The 13,499-nt window shown below is 37.0% G+C and overlaps 1 protein-coding gene across 1 annotated transcript; it reads right to left on the bottom strand.

Annotated features, from left to right (window-relative positions):
* Positions 1-950: 950 nt before the first annotated feature.
* LOC121375182 (torsin-1A-like) lies at positions 951-13,397 on the bottom strand. Its single transcript, XM_041502472.1, has 5 exons — positions 11,531-13,397; positions 9,910-10,169; positions 9,447-9,622; positions 2,097-2,221; positions 951-1,475 (listed from the first exon to the last, which is right to left on the bottom strand). Exons 1-5 carry the CDS (start codon positions 11,691-11,693, stop codon positions 1,222-1,224), a joined length of 978 nt encoding a protein of 325 aa, XP_041358406.1. The 5' UTR covers positions 11,694-13,397; the 3' UTR covers positions 951-1,221.
* Between the last annotated feature and the right edge of the window lie 102 nt (positions 13,398-13,499).

Genomic DNA, 13,499 nt, shown 5'->3' with positions numbered 1-13,499 from the left:
TAAAAAAAAATATTAAACATTTACTAACCTTAATGTGTGGTCCATTATCCCTTTGCATAACAAACAAACAAAACATAACAAAATTGAAGGCTATAATTGTCAATAAGTAGATGTTTCACAGCAATAATTGATCATTTAATAAAAAGTATAAAGTTATATGTCAATTTTTTGGCTTGGAACTGTAGTGGGTCAAGAACACTAACAAAATTAAATATTTGATTCTTGTGTCAAAATATTATTTTAGCAATTATATTGATGAACAAAAACAAAAAGCAGTGTTCTAACCAGGATTTTGATAGGAAATTTGAAACTATTTAAGGGGTATTATTAGTTCCCTAGTGGTACAACCATAGGCTACTATAGGTTTAATCTCCGTCCTGTTGTCTATCCATCTGTCTGTCCCATGTAGGCTATAGTTTCCGAATGTTTTTTCACAATGCCTTGAGCGGAAATTTTGTGTTTAGCTTTTCCATGTACTGTTACATATCAAGTTTGACTTTCGTGGCCATTTGTCTTAGAGTTATGGCCCTTGAACCTAGGAGGTATAAAAATTTGCTCTCCCCCCCCCCCCCCCCCCCCCCCGTGTCCTACGCCAGTGTCTGAGGTGGATAGACCCTGTGAACCGATGTATCCCAAACTGACTAGCTCGCTTTCCGTAAAATGAGAAAACGTTTCTTCTAAACCACTATAAACTCACATTAAAGGTGCAGACCCTAGTTTTAACCCGTAAAAATGGACACTAGGTCTGGTTAAGTTACAAACCTGTAACACATTTGGATAACATTACAAGAGTGAAGCAAGAGTCTGTAACGTCGAAACGTTGAAATACCGTTAAAAATAGACTAAAACTCAACTCCATAACTGTTACTTCTCGGAAACGCGTGCGTTTTTTTAAATATCAAACAAATACATTTTGTGGTATTAGAAACACCAGGATGACCAGAAAAACTTTGGCTGTATGGAAATGGATAATATAAACAATGAAATACAAGTAAAGTTCGATTTCAATGATCATAAACGGCTCTAATAGTGAACAATATGTCTTAAGTGTTTAAAAACTAGGGTCTGTCCCTTTACGGCTAAGTGAGAACGTGTGTGAAAAATCCAACAAAATATTTCAAATAAAAATGAAATAAATAAGAAAATAAATAAGTACACATAAATAAAAAACCCAAAACAAAAACAATCGTATATTGCTTGTTAAATTTCCTTGGTAAATATTTAATTGTACATATACACGTAATCCACTTTTTCAGACACTCTCTTACAACCATAAACTGAGAATGCATATGTGTCTTCTGGGTAAAATCTCATTTCCTCCATAACATTATTTATGAGATCTTCTGAAATGAAATAATGTTTTTTACGACAGTCGTCTTTGATGCATTCGATAACATGCTTCCTGGTTAGGAACAGGAACGGGATGAACGCCGTTATCAGATGTTTCGTGATCAGATTGCTGTGCCACAAACCACCTGCAAGATAAGGCTGTATTATCCTCACTATTAAAACATATACCAATGGAAAGAAATAAGGGATCACACAAATACTAACAGCAAATAATGACTGCAACCTAAATCGTCCATCCATAGTATCAGAAGAGAGAGAGAGACAGAGAGAGAGACAGAGACAGAGAGAGAGAGAGAGAGCAGACAAAAAAGAATGAAAACACCCAAAACAGTAATAATATAAACAACAATAATGTGGATATTTTTTTATACATACCACATATCGCCTTTGGTTATATGTAGAAATGTTAACACAAGACAGGCATGCACACACTAACATGGTTATAATTATAAACATGTAGTTCGTTTCCTGTTGTGTGATACAATATCTATTATTATATTATATCTAAATATTAACAAAGCAATATAACATTTTTAATTGGGAAGGGTGGGTGGCGTAACATAAAAATAATATCAGAAAGTTGCCAGTTGAACAGATTTGGAATACATGTAGCTCCCTGTTATCTTTCTTATCGTAATTTCTCATTAAATTTCTTGAACATATTTTAAACGTGGGCAAATGCTTCTCCGGTAGCACTAACAGGCATCCAGACATCTAAGTTGTATGTTCATGACACTTTTGCTTACTTTTTGTGTTCACTGCAGATTGTATGATGATTCTTTCCATATCTACTAATTTGATGTCTTCCCTCTTTGTTCCGTCATTCCAGTGTTTTAGTGTCAGGTCTGTGATGTCTTGACCTGCTGTGTTACTGTAAAATATAGTGTAACAGGAAGAATGACTGACTAAACATAATTTGAAGGTAACGAAAAGGATAAATATTTATTGGCATATATGACAACTGAAAAAGGCATGTTGTAGCAACAGAGAGACTAGTTTCGGTGAGAATAAGCATTCGTTTCTAAAGCATATCAATATAAAATTTATAAACAGACAGCTTTTACATTTTTCATATAATGTTTTCGCTTCAAAAGAGCACTAAACTGACTGCACATGCATGTTTCCCGCACGTGCATGCATATCCGCCCTAAATTTTGTTAACTATGTTACCTGTTTCGGTTAGTGAAACGTTTAGTGGTATAAATTACAACCAGAACTTTCCAAAGGCTAACAAAACTTTTCAGTGTTTTATCAAAACATGTATACTCCTTGCTAACGATATCGCGGCATTTACATTTATATGGTTTAGCACGCGCAACGCCCCCTTATTATTAGAAATTATTATTGAAGAAATGTCAAAATTTTGGGTAAGTATTCATAGTTTAACTGTTGAGTCGTAAAATAACAGAGTGTGATTTTATTGACACCCCATGCTTATGAATAACCCCAGTACTTACCATACACGCATACAATTCTGCTCTCACAGCTATCAGACTGTCGTCTGGTTATTGACAATCAAAACGAGGCTATATACGGCCACGGTGTTACTATATTTAAAACGCGCGACCTCTAGAAAAGTATGGAAACATTTAAGAGTCATGCCTATATTTATTGGCAATTTAAACAAAACACTTAACTTTTAATATGTTCTATCCTTGGTTTTACTCGATAAATATTGATTATATAACTATTGAATCTTACTAATATGGCTTGGTAGTATTTTTAAATGCTCACACTGTCTTGCATAATAATAATAATTATTATCACCGACTTTTCCATTGGAAAATGTAAATATTTTACTATTGAAAAACGAAACGTTTTAAGTTGACTTTTCTTCGTTATTGTGTTGAAGTTTGTTTACTAGACATTACTACAAATGTGTGTACAAAAAGAGCCATTTTTGACCCGTGCGGTCCACCGTATTGTAACGTTTGCGATTTACCGCGATATCGTGGTAACCTCCCTTATACGGAAGCCAGTGCTATGGTGTACTTCCATCAACTGTTTTAATGTTAGAATTGCATTTATTTGTCAACACAATGACATGGACATGATGCAGATATAGCAAAAATTGCAACCCAAGTATATTTACCTTCATATGTTTAAACAGATTTCTTTATTTCTTCCAAATAGTTAAATACTGCGATATCGTGGTACCTCAGTATATGTTGTTCAACAAAACACGTACTTGTAATAATTTATAAAAATTATTTTAAATATTTTATGGCAAATTACAAAACAAAGTCCTCTAGAACCAATGTTAACAGACAACATTTTTGGAAAACGAATACCGTACATGTTAACAATTCTGATATTTTGCAATCGAGTTATAAGTTGAGGTAATGATTGGTTAGATAATGGTAAAATTGTTATGTTAAAAAATAATTATAAATATATACATTTTGTTGCTCGAAACTCTAGTGGTATATGAGCATGTAAATACACATACATTTTGAGTATATATATTTATATTAAAACCTATTTAGGGCAAACTGACCATATCTCGACCAAGTCCTAATTACGACCACAATTTGAAGGGATTATATGGTGAGAATATACTGGGGATCATTATTCAAAACTGCTGCTTTTAAAACAATATGATTGGTAGTTTGTTCAGACATGCTCATTCAACTTAAAAACCGAAGTCTGAGACTGATATTGATAGAGACGCCCACTTTTTTAGCCGTATGTGCAGCCGAATAATGTGGTAAATTTTCTTACAAAAACTTTCATATTTACTTTACTGTGGTATGCTATCACCCATGATTGTAGGTTTTAATCTTAGAAAAGATATTCAATTAACTTTCAGTCATAAAACGATAAAAATAAATAAATATTTATTTGTAATTTTATAACATTTGTTTATATAGCAAGTATACATTTGACCTAATCTCGACCACGTAAAAGTCCTATTGACGACCATGATCGAGATCAAATCAGGTGGTTGAGATCAAATCAAATGTACTCATTGTCCTAAGTTTAAATATACATAGGCAATGCTAGACCTAAATACTATTACACACAGACATTTTCATGTCCATTTGTATGTATTCATGTATGTGGAGCGCCCACATGATGGGTGTGGTCGATCTAGAAACGATTCCCATCGTTGAGCCCATTGGGCTATTTCCCTTTCCAGACAGTGCTCCACAACTGGTGTAACAAAGGCCGTGGTATGTACTATCCTGTTTGTAGATTAGTCCATTCCATGAAAGTATTAACATTGAAGAAACCGACATGCAAAGTGTTGTATAACGTGCAGAATGCAGAATGCAGAATTGTCCCCAAACATTGATATTGTGAGAGTATTATGAAAAGTATGAGGATCCACCTAATGAGGACTAAAAATGTCACAAGTGTGAAACATGGTGCCATGAACAGAGTAGTGATAGCCAAGCTGCTGATACTCATATCTATGACTTTTGTCTGAATTAAATACATCGTGTTATTGTGTAACATTGACTAGATTGGTAGCACCATCTTCGCAAATCAAGGTACCATTCCATATCTATAGCGTAGACATTTAACACATATTGGTATTATATATACGGTAGGTACATTTTGTATATTTTGGTACATCTGATATATTTCCATTATACAAGTGTTTACTCTTTCTCTCTCTACACACACACACACACACACACACACACACACACACACACACACACACACAGAGAGAGAGAGAGAGAGAGAGAGAGAGAGAGAGAGAGAGAGACAAGACACACACAGACATAGACACACACACAGACACAGGCACACACACAGAAAGACACACACATGGGGAGGGGAAGGGAGGGGAGGGAGAGAGAGAGCAAAGTGGTGGGGGAGCCCGAATTAAACGAAAATGATCTTGTCTGAAAATGATTTTATCTGAATAACAACGTTTATGTATAAATTACATTGCTATAACTATATAGTGTTCCAAACGAATCACTGAACTGGCATTTTTATATGAATGATGGAAATACATGGTGACACGTTTTCAGGTCACATAATTTTGCCAGAACTTCTCCAATGTTTTTTTGCCCGAAAGCAAACATTTGCTCCAGAAAATGGAGGAGGCAAGTTGACACCCACCCCCCCCCCCCCCCCCCCCCACCCCCCCACCCCAACCCCCCAGCATACGCTTATGAGATAGTATACCGGTATGCAAGTATTGTGGAAATAATGTTACATCAGATTTACCAAGTTTATATATGAAGTATAAATATAACAAGTATTTTTGTCAAGTAGGCTACCTGTGATAAACAGCTGGTCGGGATTAGGTTGAAGTGGTCAGGCCAATGTGGTCGAGAAATGGTCGAATTGACATCTTTAATAAAAGAGGCATTTATTATACTTTGTTATGTCAACATGTCTTATTTTTGACCACAAAAGGGCCCGGCCGTGTTGTGGATAGCATTTATAACGTTTGCATATATCACAGACTGCTTTGAAAAAAGATATGGTCACTTTGCCCTAAGGAACATTAGCCCGAGTACTCTGCCGTTCAAGTGCTAGACGGACATGTTGAGAAGGTGATCATAACCGTCCAAATCCGTCTACCTCTCGAAAGGCAGAGAACTCGAGCTAAAGGAACATATATTTTTAGCAAGTATCTTTGAAGAGCATTGTCAGCAGATGCCATGCCAATCATATGACTTCATTAACTAGAGAGCAGTACAACTGATGACAGACAAAAATAATTTTTAACATAAAGTTTTCTTTCAAATTAGTCTTTGAAAATCACACCAAAAAAAAGTATTAAGGAATATGTCATATTTATGAGACTGGTAAATTGAATCTTGCTTTCTTTCTTTATTCTAACAATGTTTTACGAATACGTCTATGAATGCTGTGAACGATGTAGTCCATAAGCCAGACATCAAACTTTTGAGTTTGAGTACAAAATTGGTGAACAAATCCAACAGATTTTTTGTTTTTTAGTTAGTCTGATATCTGAAGTGTCCAAAATCACTTGATGGACATTCAGAATTAGTAGCCAAGTGCTGTTTTGGCTAAAATCTCACACATCAGCAAAATTATCATAACTCACTAACAAAATGACTATGGATATACAATTTGACTTATTTTGTTCGGTTTACAATTCTGTATTAGCTGATACATAGCTTTTAATATTTATTTTATAATGTACTTACCAAAATCAAGGAAATGTATTTGGAAAAGGTCATTTTTCGACAAGTTTTCATGATGCATCTTCAAACGTTATTTACTATTTTAAATCAAAGCATCTTGAAGCCATTTTTTGTTTTGTCTATGTAATCTAGATTAATATATTAGACATCCATAAAAAAACATTTCTATCAAGCTCTTTGAACATTTTGTAACCATTCTCATTTTATTTACATGCGTCTGGTTGCAGCACCGGATGTGACCATTATTGTAGTGTTACCAGGTGGCTCGCACTCTCTCTGTCTCTTTCTGTGTGGATCGGATTCCAAAAAGAATACCTGAGCAATAAATGTTTTGGTTGCGAACAGCATGATTGATAATGACAACAAACAAAAAAGGATGCACAATCATTGATTAGTTTTAATTCATCTACGTATGAAAGACACGTGGAGTCACAATGAAAAGTAAATAGCGCGTATGACCATTCTGCGAATAGTATTCTGGGGGATAGCATTCCACTCCTGCTGTAGTGCATTTTCCAGTTCTCTAAGGTTATTCATTTGTGGACGACGTGAGATGCGTTGACCAAGGTAATCCCAAAGATGCTCTATTGGCGATAAATCAGTGGACAGTGCTGGCCATTCAAGCAAATTGTCATTATTGTTCGCTAGATACTGTGTAGTAACATGTGCTGTGTGCGATCAGGCGTTGTCTTGCTGAAATGTGTGCATATCCCGATGTTGATGAAAGAAGGGAATGACGTGATTTTGCCAGACGTAATCCCAGTTCATTCTGCGCCACGGCAAACATGGAGTGCTGTTCGGTGATGATAACTGATCCCGCCCCACACCATGACACTCCCTCCACCCCATCGATCCGTATGGACAAGGCAGTTATTGTGGTAACGTTCTCCACGCCTACGCCACACCCGCAACCGACCACCAGCATTCGGGATTCGTCAAAGAATAGCACAACATGGTGGTATTTCCTGTGGAGTCTAATGATTGTAGAATGGTGGCATCCAAACTGCTGTGCGACGACTCTGCTCGAAATGCCGACTTGAAGATGCCTTAGGCACGTTCACGTTCCTCGGCTGTCAACCTTGCCATCACTTGTTTAACGTTCCGTCAAAGACTTAAATAAATGAAAGTGGCTTTTCAGAGACAATCTTTTATAGCCACAACCAGCATGATTTGCACATTCAATTTACGTTTTTCATGCTATGCATGCAATATGTTGTGTTTTGGGGTTGTGTTTCATGAAGTGTTCAGGCAATCGTTTTTGTAAGTTATTCGTGGTCATGCATGATCTATATGGTAGTACGGTACTTATTCATTGATATTTTTAATGCTGATATACGCCCCATTCACATTAGTTATCATCAACTGGTGGTGCCTTGTCAATGCTGTTCAGTATATTTATTTTGCTGAATTAAAGGAAATGTAATGGATATATACTTACATCGTCAAACGTTTTTTGCTATTTTAAATCATAGCATGTTGACCATGTTCAGGTCAATTTTCTTTTTTGGTCATCTAGAGCACCGCCATCCCAATGGCTAAATGAAACAAAACTATTTTAACTTGTTTATTTTATTTTCATTCTTACGTTCAAGCACTCTGTCTTAGGTACTCACCTCACCTATCTGGTCTGTCTGTCTAGAACAGTGGATTAGTTATTAGTGAGAGAAGTTGTTATAGAGGCGGTACCTCAATTCGAACCCACTATCTACCAACCTTCAATCAGATGGTTTAACCATAAACCATAGGGCCGGTTATTTTAATTGATTGTTATATAAGATAATAAGTGATAATGTTTTAAAAAGTTTGTTTTGTTTAACGACACCATTAGAGCACATTGATTAATTAATCATCCGCTGTTGAATGTCAAACATTTGGTTATCCTGACTTGTAGTCATCGGAGGAAACCTGCTATGTTTTTCCTAATGCAGAAAGAGATCTTTTATGTGCACTTTCCCACAAATACCACAGCCTTTGGCCAATTGTGGTGCACTGGTTGGAACGAGAAAAAAAACAATCAGTTGAATGGATCCACCGACGTGGTTCGATCCTGCGACGCAAGCATTTTAAGCGAGCACTCAACCGACTGTCCTAAATCCCGCCCTTGATCATAATGTTGTACTAATACAGAATAAAATAAAATAAAATATTAGCCTTATTCTGATCTCAGACTAGTAAACATCGACACGACCAAAGGCCATAGTATGTGCTATCCAGTCTGTGGGATGGTGCATATAAAAGATCCCTTGCTACTAACAGACAGATGTAGCGGGTTTCCTCTATGACTGTCAAAAATGACCATACACCACATATATGTTTGACATCCAATTAGCAGATGATTAATAAATCACTTGCCGTGCATAGCACCCACTTTCTAATGAGGATGCTGATTAGGCTAAACAGAACCGAGCTCTCATTAAACTAAAATGTATTTACCTTAACAGGCTCATTTTATAGCATTTGTTTGAACGCTAAATACTTGTATTAAAATATAAATAAATGATAAAAATTTAAAACAAACCTATATGGAACCAATAATATGTTATTTTGTTACAAGTTGTGTAATTCCATTTATTATATAACATTTAATGAAATATCTTAAAATATCAGTGAAATAAAAGTGTTATTAGTCACTCAGTGAAATAACACACTATTTCACTCTAAAATGTGTTATCGTCACTGTAAGAAAGTGTTATGTTCACTGTAAGAAAGCCGGAACTATTTTGCTGCTGGCATTTTAAAAATAAAGGTAAATTGCCAAAAGTTAAATAATAAATAGAAAATTTCATGTTTTTTGTCAAATATGATTTATATCTTAGCTCGTGAAGTTTGCAATCATATCACACTCGTCGCACGAGTGCAACTCGTGAGATATGATTGCAAACTTCACTCGATGTGATATAAATCATATTTGACAAAAAACTATGAAATATCCTCTATGTATATAGTATATGCAAAGCATACCTTAGAAAGAAGAACATTGCCTTTTTGTAGTCTACACCACCAAGGTTATCATAGTAATCTAAATAAGGCTTGATGGTGTCTATCAAACCAACTGGCATCTTGTCCATTTCGTCAAAAATAAACAAACTGTGTGGACATGCACTAACATTGCCTTCTATCCAGCTCCGAAGTTGATCCTGTAGTGAAAATATTTTCTGTTACTACTACTACTACTACTGCCGCCGCCACCACCACCATCAACTATTAGGGCCAGGCCTACTAAAATGTAACATTCAAAATGGTCAAAGTCGGTTTTCTCCAAGAGTTTAAAAATAGAAGAAATTAAACATAAATTTAAACATTCAACATTTTAAAGTTTATATTCTAGTAGAGATTTAATTGGATAGTTCTGAAACTTGGTACAATGACATAACATAAAGAATGCTATACTTGATAAAAAAAGAGTTGGCTTTGTGTGAATTACCTTATAAACTGGGAGCATTGTTTCATGAGGAAAATCCCTCGTGGATGATATAAAATGCACAAACTTGCTTTTCATTCCTTCCTTATACAGGTGTTGTGCTATGAGACTGCTCACGTGGTTTTTACCCGTTCCTGTCCCGCCATGGAAAGACAGAGCAAGAGCCTTGGCAGGAGATCTCACGTGACCTTTGATGTGGGTAATAACAGCTTTCATGACCAGGTGTTGGCCGTATACGTGTTTCTCCATTGAAGGCGTCAGTCCTAGAAATCACATACAAGTTCATATATTATATATTTAAACTAACGTTACACTATACTGAACACACACACACACACACACACACACACACACACACACACACACACACACGTGCACGTATATACATGCATTGTCATACATACATGTACATACATCGTTGTTAGTCTGCAATTTGCGGGAGATTCGGTGCCACAGGTTCGAGTCCCAGCAACGGCATGAGACAATTTGTGAGGCCATAAAGGATTTAATTATCCCCTGCGCCAGTGCGTTAATATCTATGTATGTAACGGTCAACCTCGACATACATACAATATATAGATATTCATACATCAATACATACTAGCCAGTGCCAGGTGTGCCCACTGTTTCATGCACGTAAGCGGGATCGACCGCGTAGATTGTAGGCCCCATGCGTGTGGTTGAGTTAGAGAGCATCCTTTTTATGAATGCCTCAATAACGCAGAGCGCATCGTAGTTAGTCTGCAATTTACGGGCGATTCGGTGCCACAGGTTCGATACATACATACGTACGTACGTACGTATATATAAACTATCTATACAGGGCTCACTCGGTAGGACAAATTGGAAAAAAAAACCTCCAACAACTTCACTTTGATCAGCCTGACTTCGCCTGCCATTGTGACTAAAGCAAAATTCATGTCGTATTGTAAATATACTTGTGGTCACTTACTTAATACACAATCGTGAATGAATGGTGAAGAACTGCAAGAAAGCTAATATTATCCTATATAGCTACATGTAGGTTTGAACATCTCTTCGTAGGGTTAAATACAATTATCCGAGTCTTTGAAGCTCTGTCGCGCCAGAAAATCATGTGACAAGGTTAGAGATAGACCTAACTCAAACCACACTAGTCCCCCCCCCCCCCCACCCCCCCCCCAACACACACTTCAAAGGCCTTTTGATATTAAGGATTACACATCATTTGTTGTATTGTTTCCCTCCTGTTGAAAACTCACGCTATGATAATAAACCCCACCCCACCCCATCCCACCTCTATATCTCCGTCTCTTGCATGTGCATGTCTGGACATGTTTACGATTGTCACATAACATGTTCATTCAGAATAGATAACAAAAACATTCTTATTGTCATGGATTTTTTTTATTAGAAATTTACTGCCAATAACGTTATTTACTCAAGGAATTTGTATTGTCAAATTATTAATTGAAATGCTCGAACCCCATCACACATTTTTCACAATTCATCCCTTAACATAAGACAATTACATTTGCCGAATATTTTTAAGTTATGTGAAGTTAGTTATATCTTGTTTGTGTTGGATGAGAATAGCATTTCTTCTTTATACCAAAGGTGATTCAGTTTAACCTATAAAACTTACCTGTCAAATTTGACAAAATCCAAGGATCGTGACAGTATTCATGCTGAAACAAATTAGACGCCATATAGTAAAACGAATTGAAAAAGCCCCGACTTAAAACCAGCTGAATGCCCATAGACAGTAAACCTGTCACAAGTATAGGACTACTTTTCATAATTTTCATTTTAGCAAGAGAAGACCGTGTTTAATCTAGTTTAAATAATTTTTAAAAGAAATAATTTAGGAAAGTCCAAAGATTTACTTTCGTTTCTGAACGGGTATATAAATAACTAAGCAAACAGGTTTTACGTCTGTACATTCGATCCAGTTTTATTGACCGTGTTGAGGCAGTCGGAACTCTAGGCAAGCGGCAAATGACGTCTGAATACCTTGTGACACAGTAGTAAATTACACAGTAAACAAATATGCCCCATATCAATAGCCAACAGTGCGTGTTGAGGTCGGTTGAGATACACTGGCGTAGGGTGGGTGGGGGCATGTTCCAAATCACACTTCATCTCGCCACCTTTTACAATTATCTCTCGCTCCACAACACGTATAAATGACAGTGTGGGTACCCAAACCCCCAGAATAAAATCCTGGCTACAAGATAACATGTAGAAAGAGCAAAGCTTTAGGCCTCGGACGATGCTAGCGTCTGTGGGGCACAGGTACCCTAAAACACCACCTCAAAGGTATGCTATGGTTATATATTATGGGGTAATTTTTTTTTTTTTTTTTAAATCATAAAATATAACCATAAAATTACCCCATGGTGGTTGTTTTGGGGTACCTGTTCGGGCTGGGGGCAATCAGTTACGAGTATATATTAATTCGACTTGTAACATGGGGATGCATAATATTCACATGTCCACACGTGGAGCACCGTGAACCCTTGTTGTTGTTTTACACCGGACGAGTCTGCTGCAGCTTAATGTAAAAAACAAAAACATTGTGGGTGGCGAGAATACAGGGTAATTACCTCTCGCTCCCCTTGAGTAAACAGAACACAGAATTAAGAAACCATTTGCTGTACGTGTACACGTTAAGCAGATTAACCCGCGTACGTGTCCGACGGTGTCAACTGGAGTTCTATATTAATTCGCCTTTCACTTTTTCAGAATAAATTAATGAAGAGCAATTTCCAAAATTAGAATGCATCAAGCTTCTACACAAGGTCATGACACAGGGTATGGTTTGTGTTCTAACTAGTCATGACATCGGGTACGGCTATATATTATATTTGAAGTCTAGTAGGTTTGGGTTCTAGCTACAGTCATGACATCGGGTACAGCTATATTGTATCTGAAGTCTAGTAGGTTTGGAATCGAGCTACACGGTCATGACAAAGGGTGTGGCGATACTGTGTTTGAAGGCTGATGCATGTAGGTTTGGGTTCTGTGTCTCAATGCTGGTAGGTTTGGGTTCAAGCTACACGGTCATCACACTGGGTATGGCAATACTATGTCTCAAGGCTGGTAGATTTGGGATCTAACTACACAGTCATGACACGGAGTATGGCGATACTGTACCTCAAAGCCGGTAGATTTAGTTCTAGCTACAGTCATGACACTGGGTACGGCTATATTGTGTCTGAAGTCTGGTAGGTTTGGGATCTAGCTACACAAGTCATAACACAGGGTATCGCGATACTATGACTGATGTTCTAGCAACACAAACTTGGCGAAAGTTGTGTCTCTCAAAACCAGACTTTTTCATGTCCCCTTTTAAATAGCAGTACTGAACTTCTCTAAACCGGATACCCCATGAACCAGACTTTTTACTTAACCCTGTGGATGTCCTGTTTAGAGGGGTTTAATAGTGTTACCCGTAACTATTGAGAAGATGACCTTCATTTTAAAAGTGACAATCAGGGCTGTCCCTACCACGGGCATAGTTGCCCCCCCCCCCCCCCCCCCAATACATTAAATGACCCTTTTCCTACCCGAAGAAGATCCCTCTTTACTGTACCTCATTATCTTTGTACTGA

This window comes from Gigantopelta aegis, chromosome 6 (genome assembly GCF_016097555.1).
Source record: "Gigantopelta aegis isolate Gae_Host chromosome 6, Gae_host_genome, whole genome shotgun sequence".
Classification (NCBI taxonomy): domain Eukaryota; kingdom Metazoa; phylum Mollusca; class Gastropoda; order Neomphalida; family Peltospiridae; genus Gigantopelta; species Gigantopelta aegis.
This window is presented reverse-complemented; position numbering and strand designations above follow the sequence as displayed.

Excerpts from the sequence above, each read along its gene's own strand:
- LOC121375182 (XM_041502472.1), bottom strand. The coding sequence starts at position 11,693 with ATGAAAATTATGAAAAGTAGTCCTATACTTGTGACAGGTTTACTGTCT. Across the intron at positions 9,623-9,909 it reads CAATGCTCCCAGTTTATAAG|GATCAACTTCGGAGCTGGAT; the intron begins GTAATTCACACA and ends TTTTCACTACAG. Across the intron at positions 2,222-9,446 it reads GCAATGTTCTTCTTTCTAAG|TAACACAGCAGGTCAAGACA; the intron begins GTATGCTTTGCA and ends TATATTTTACAG.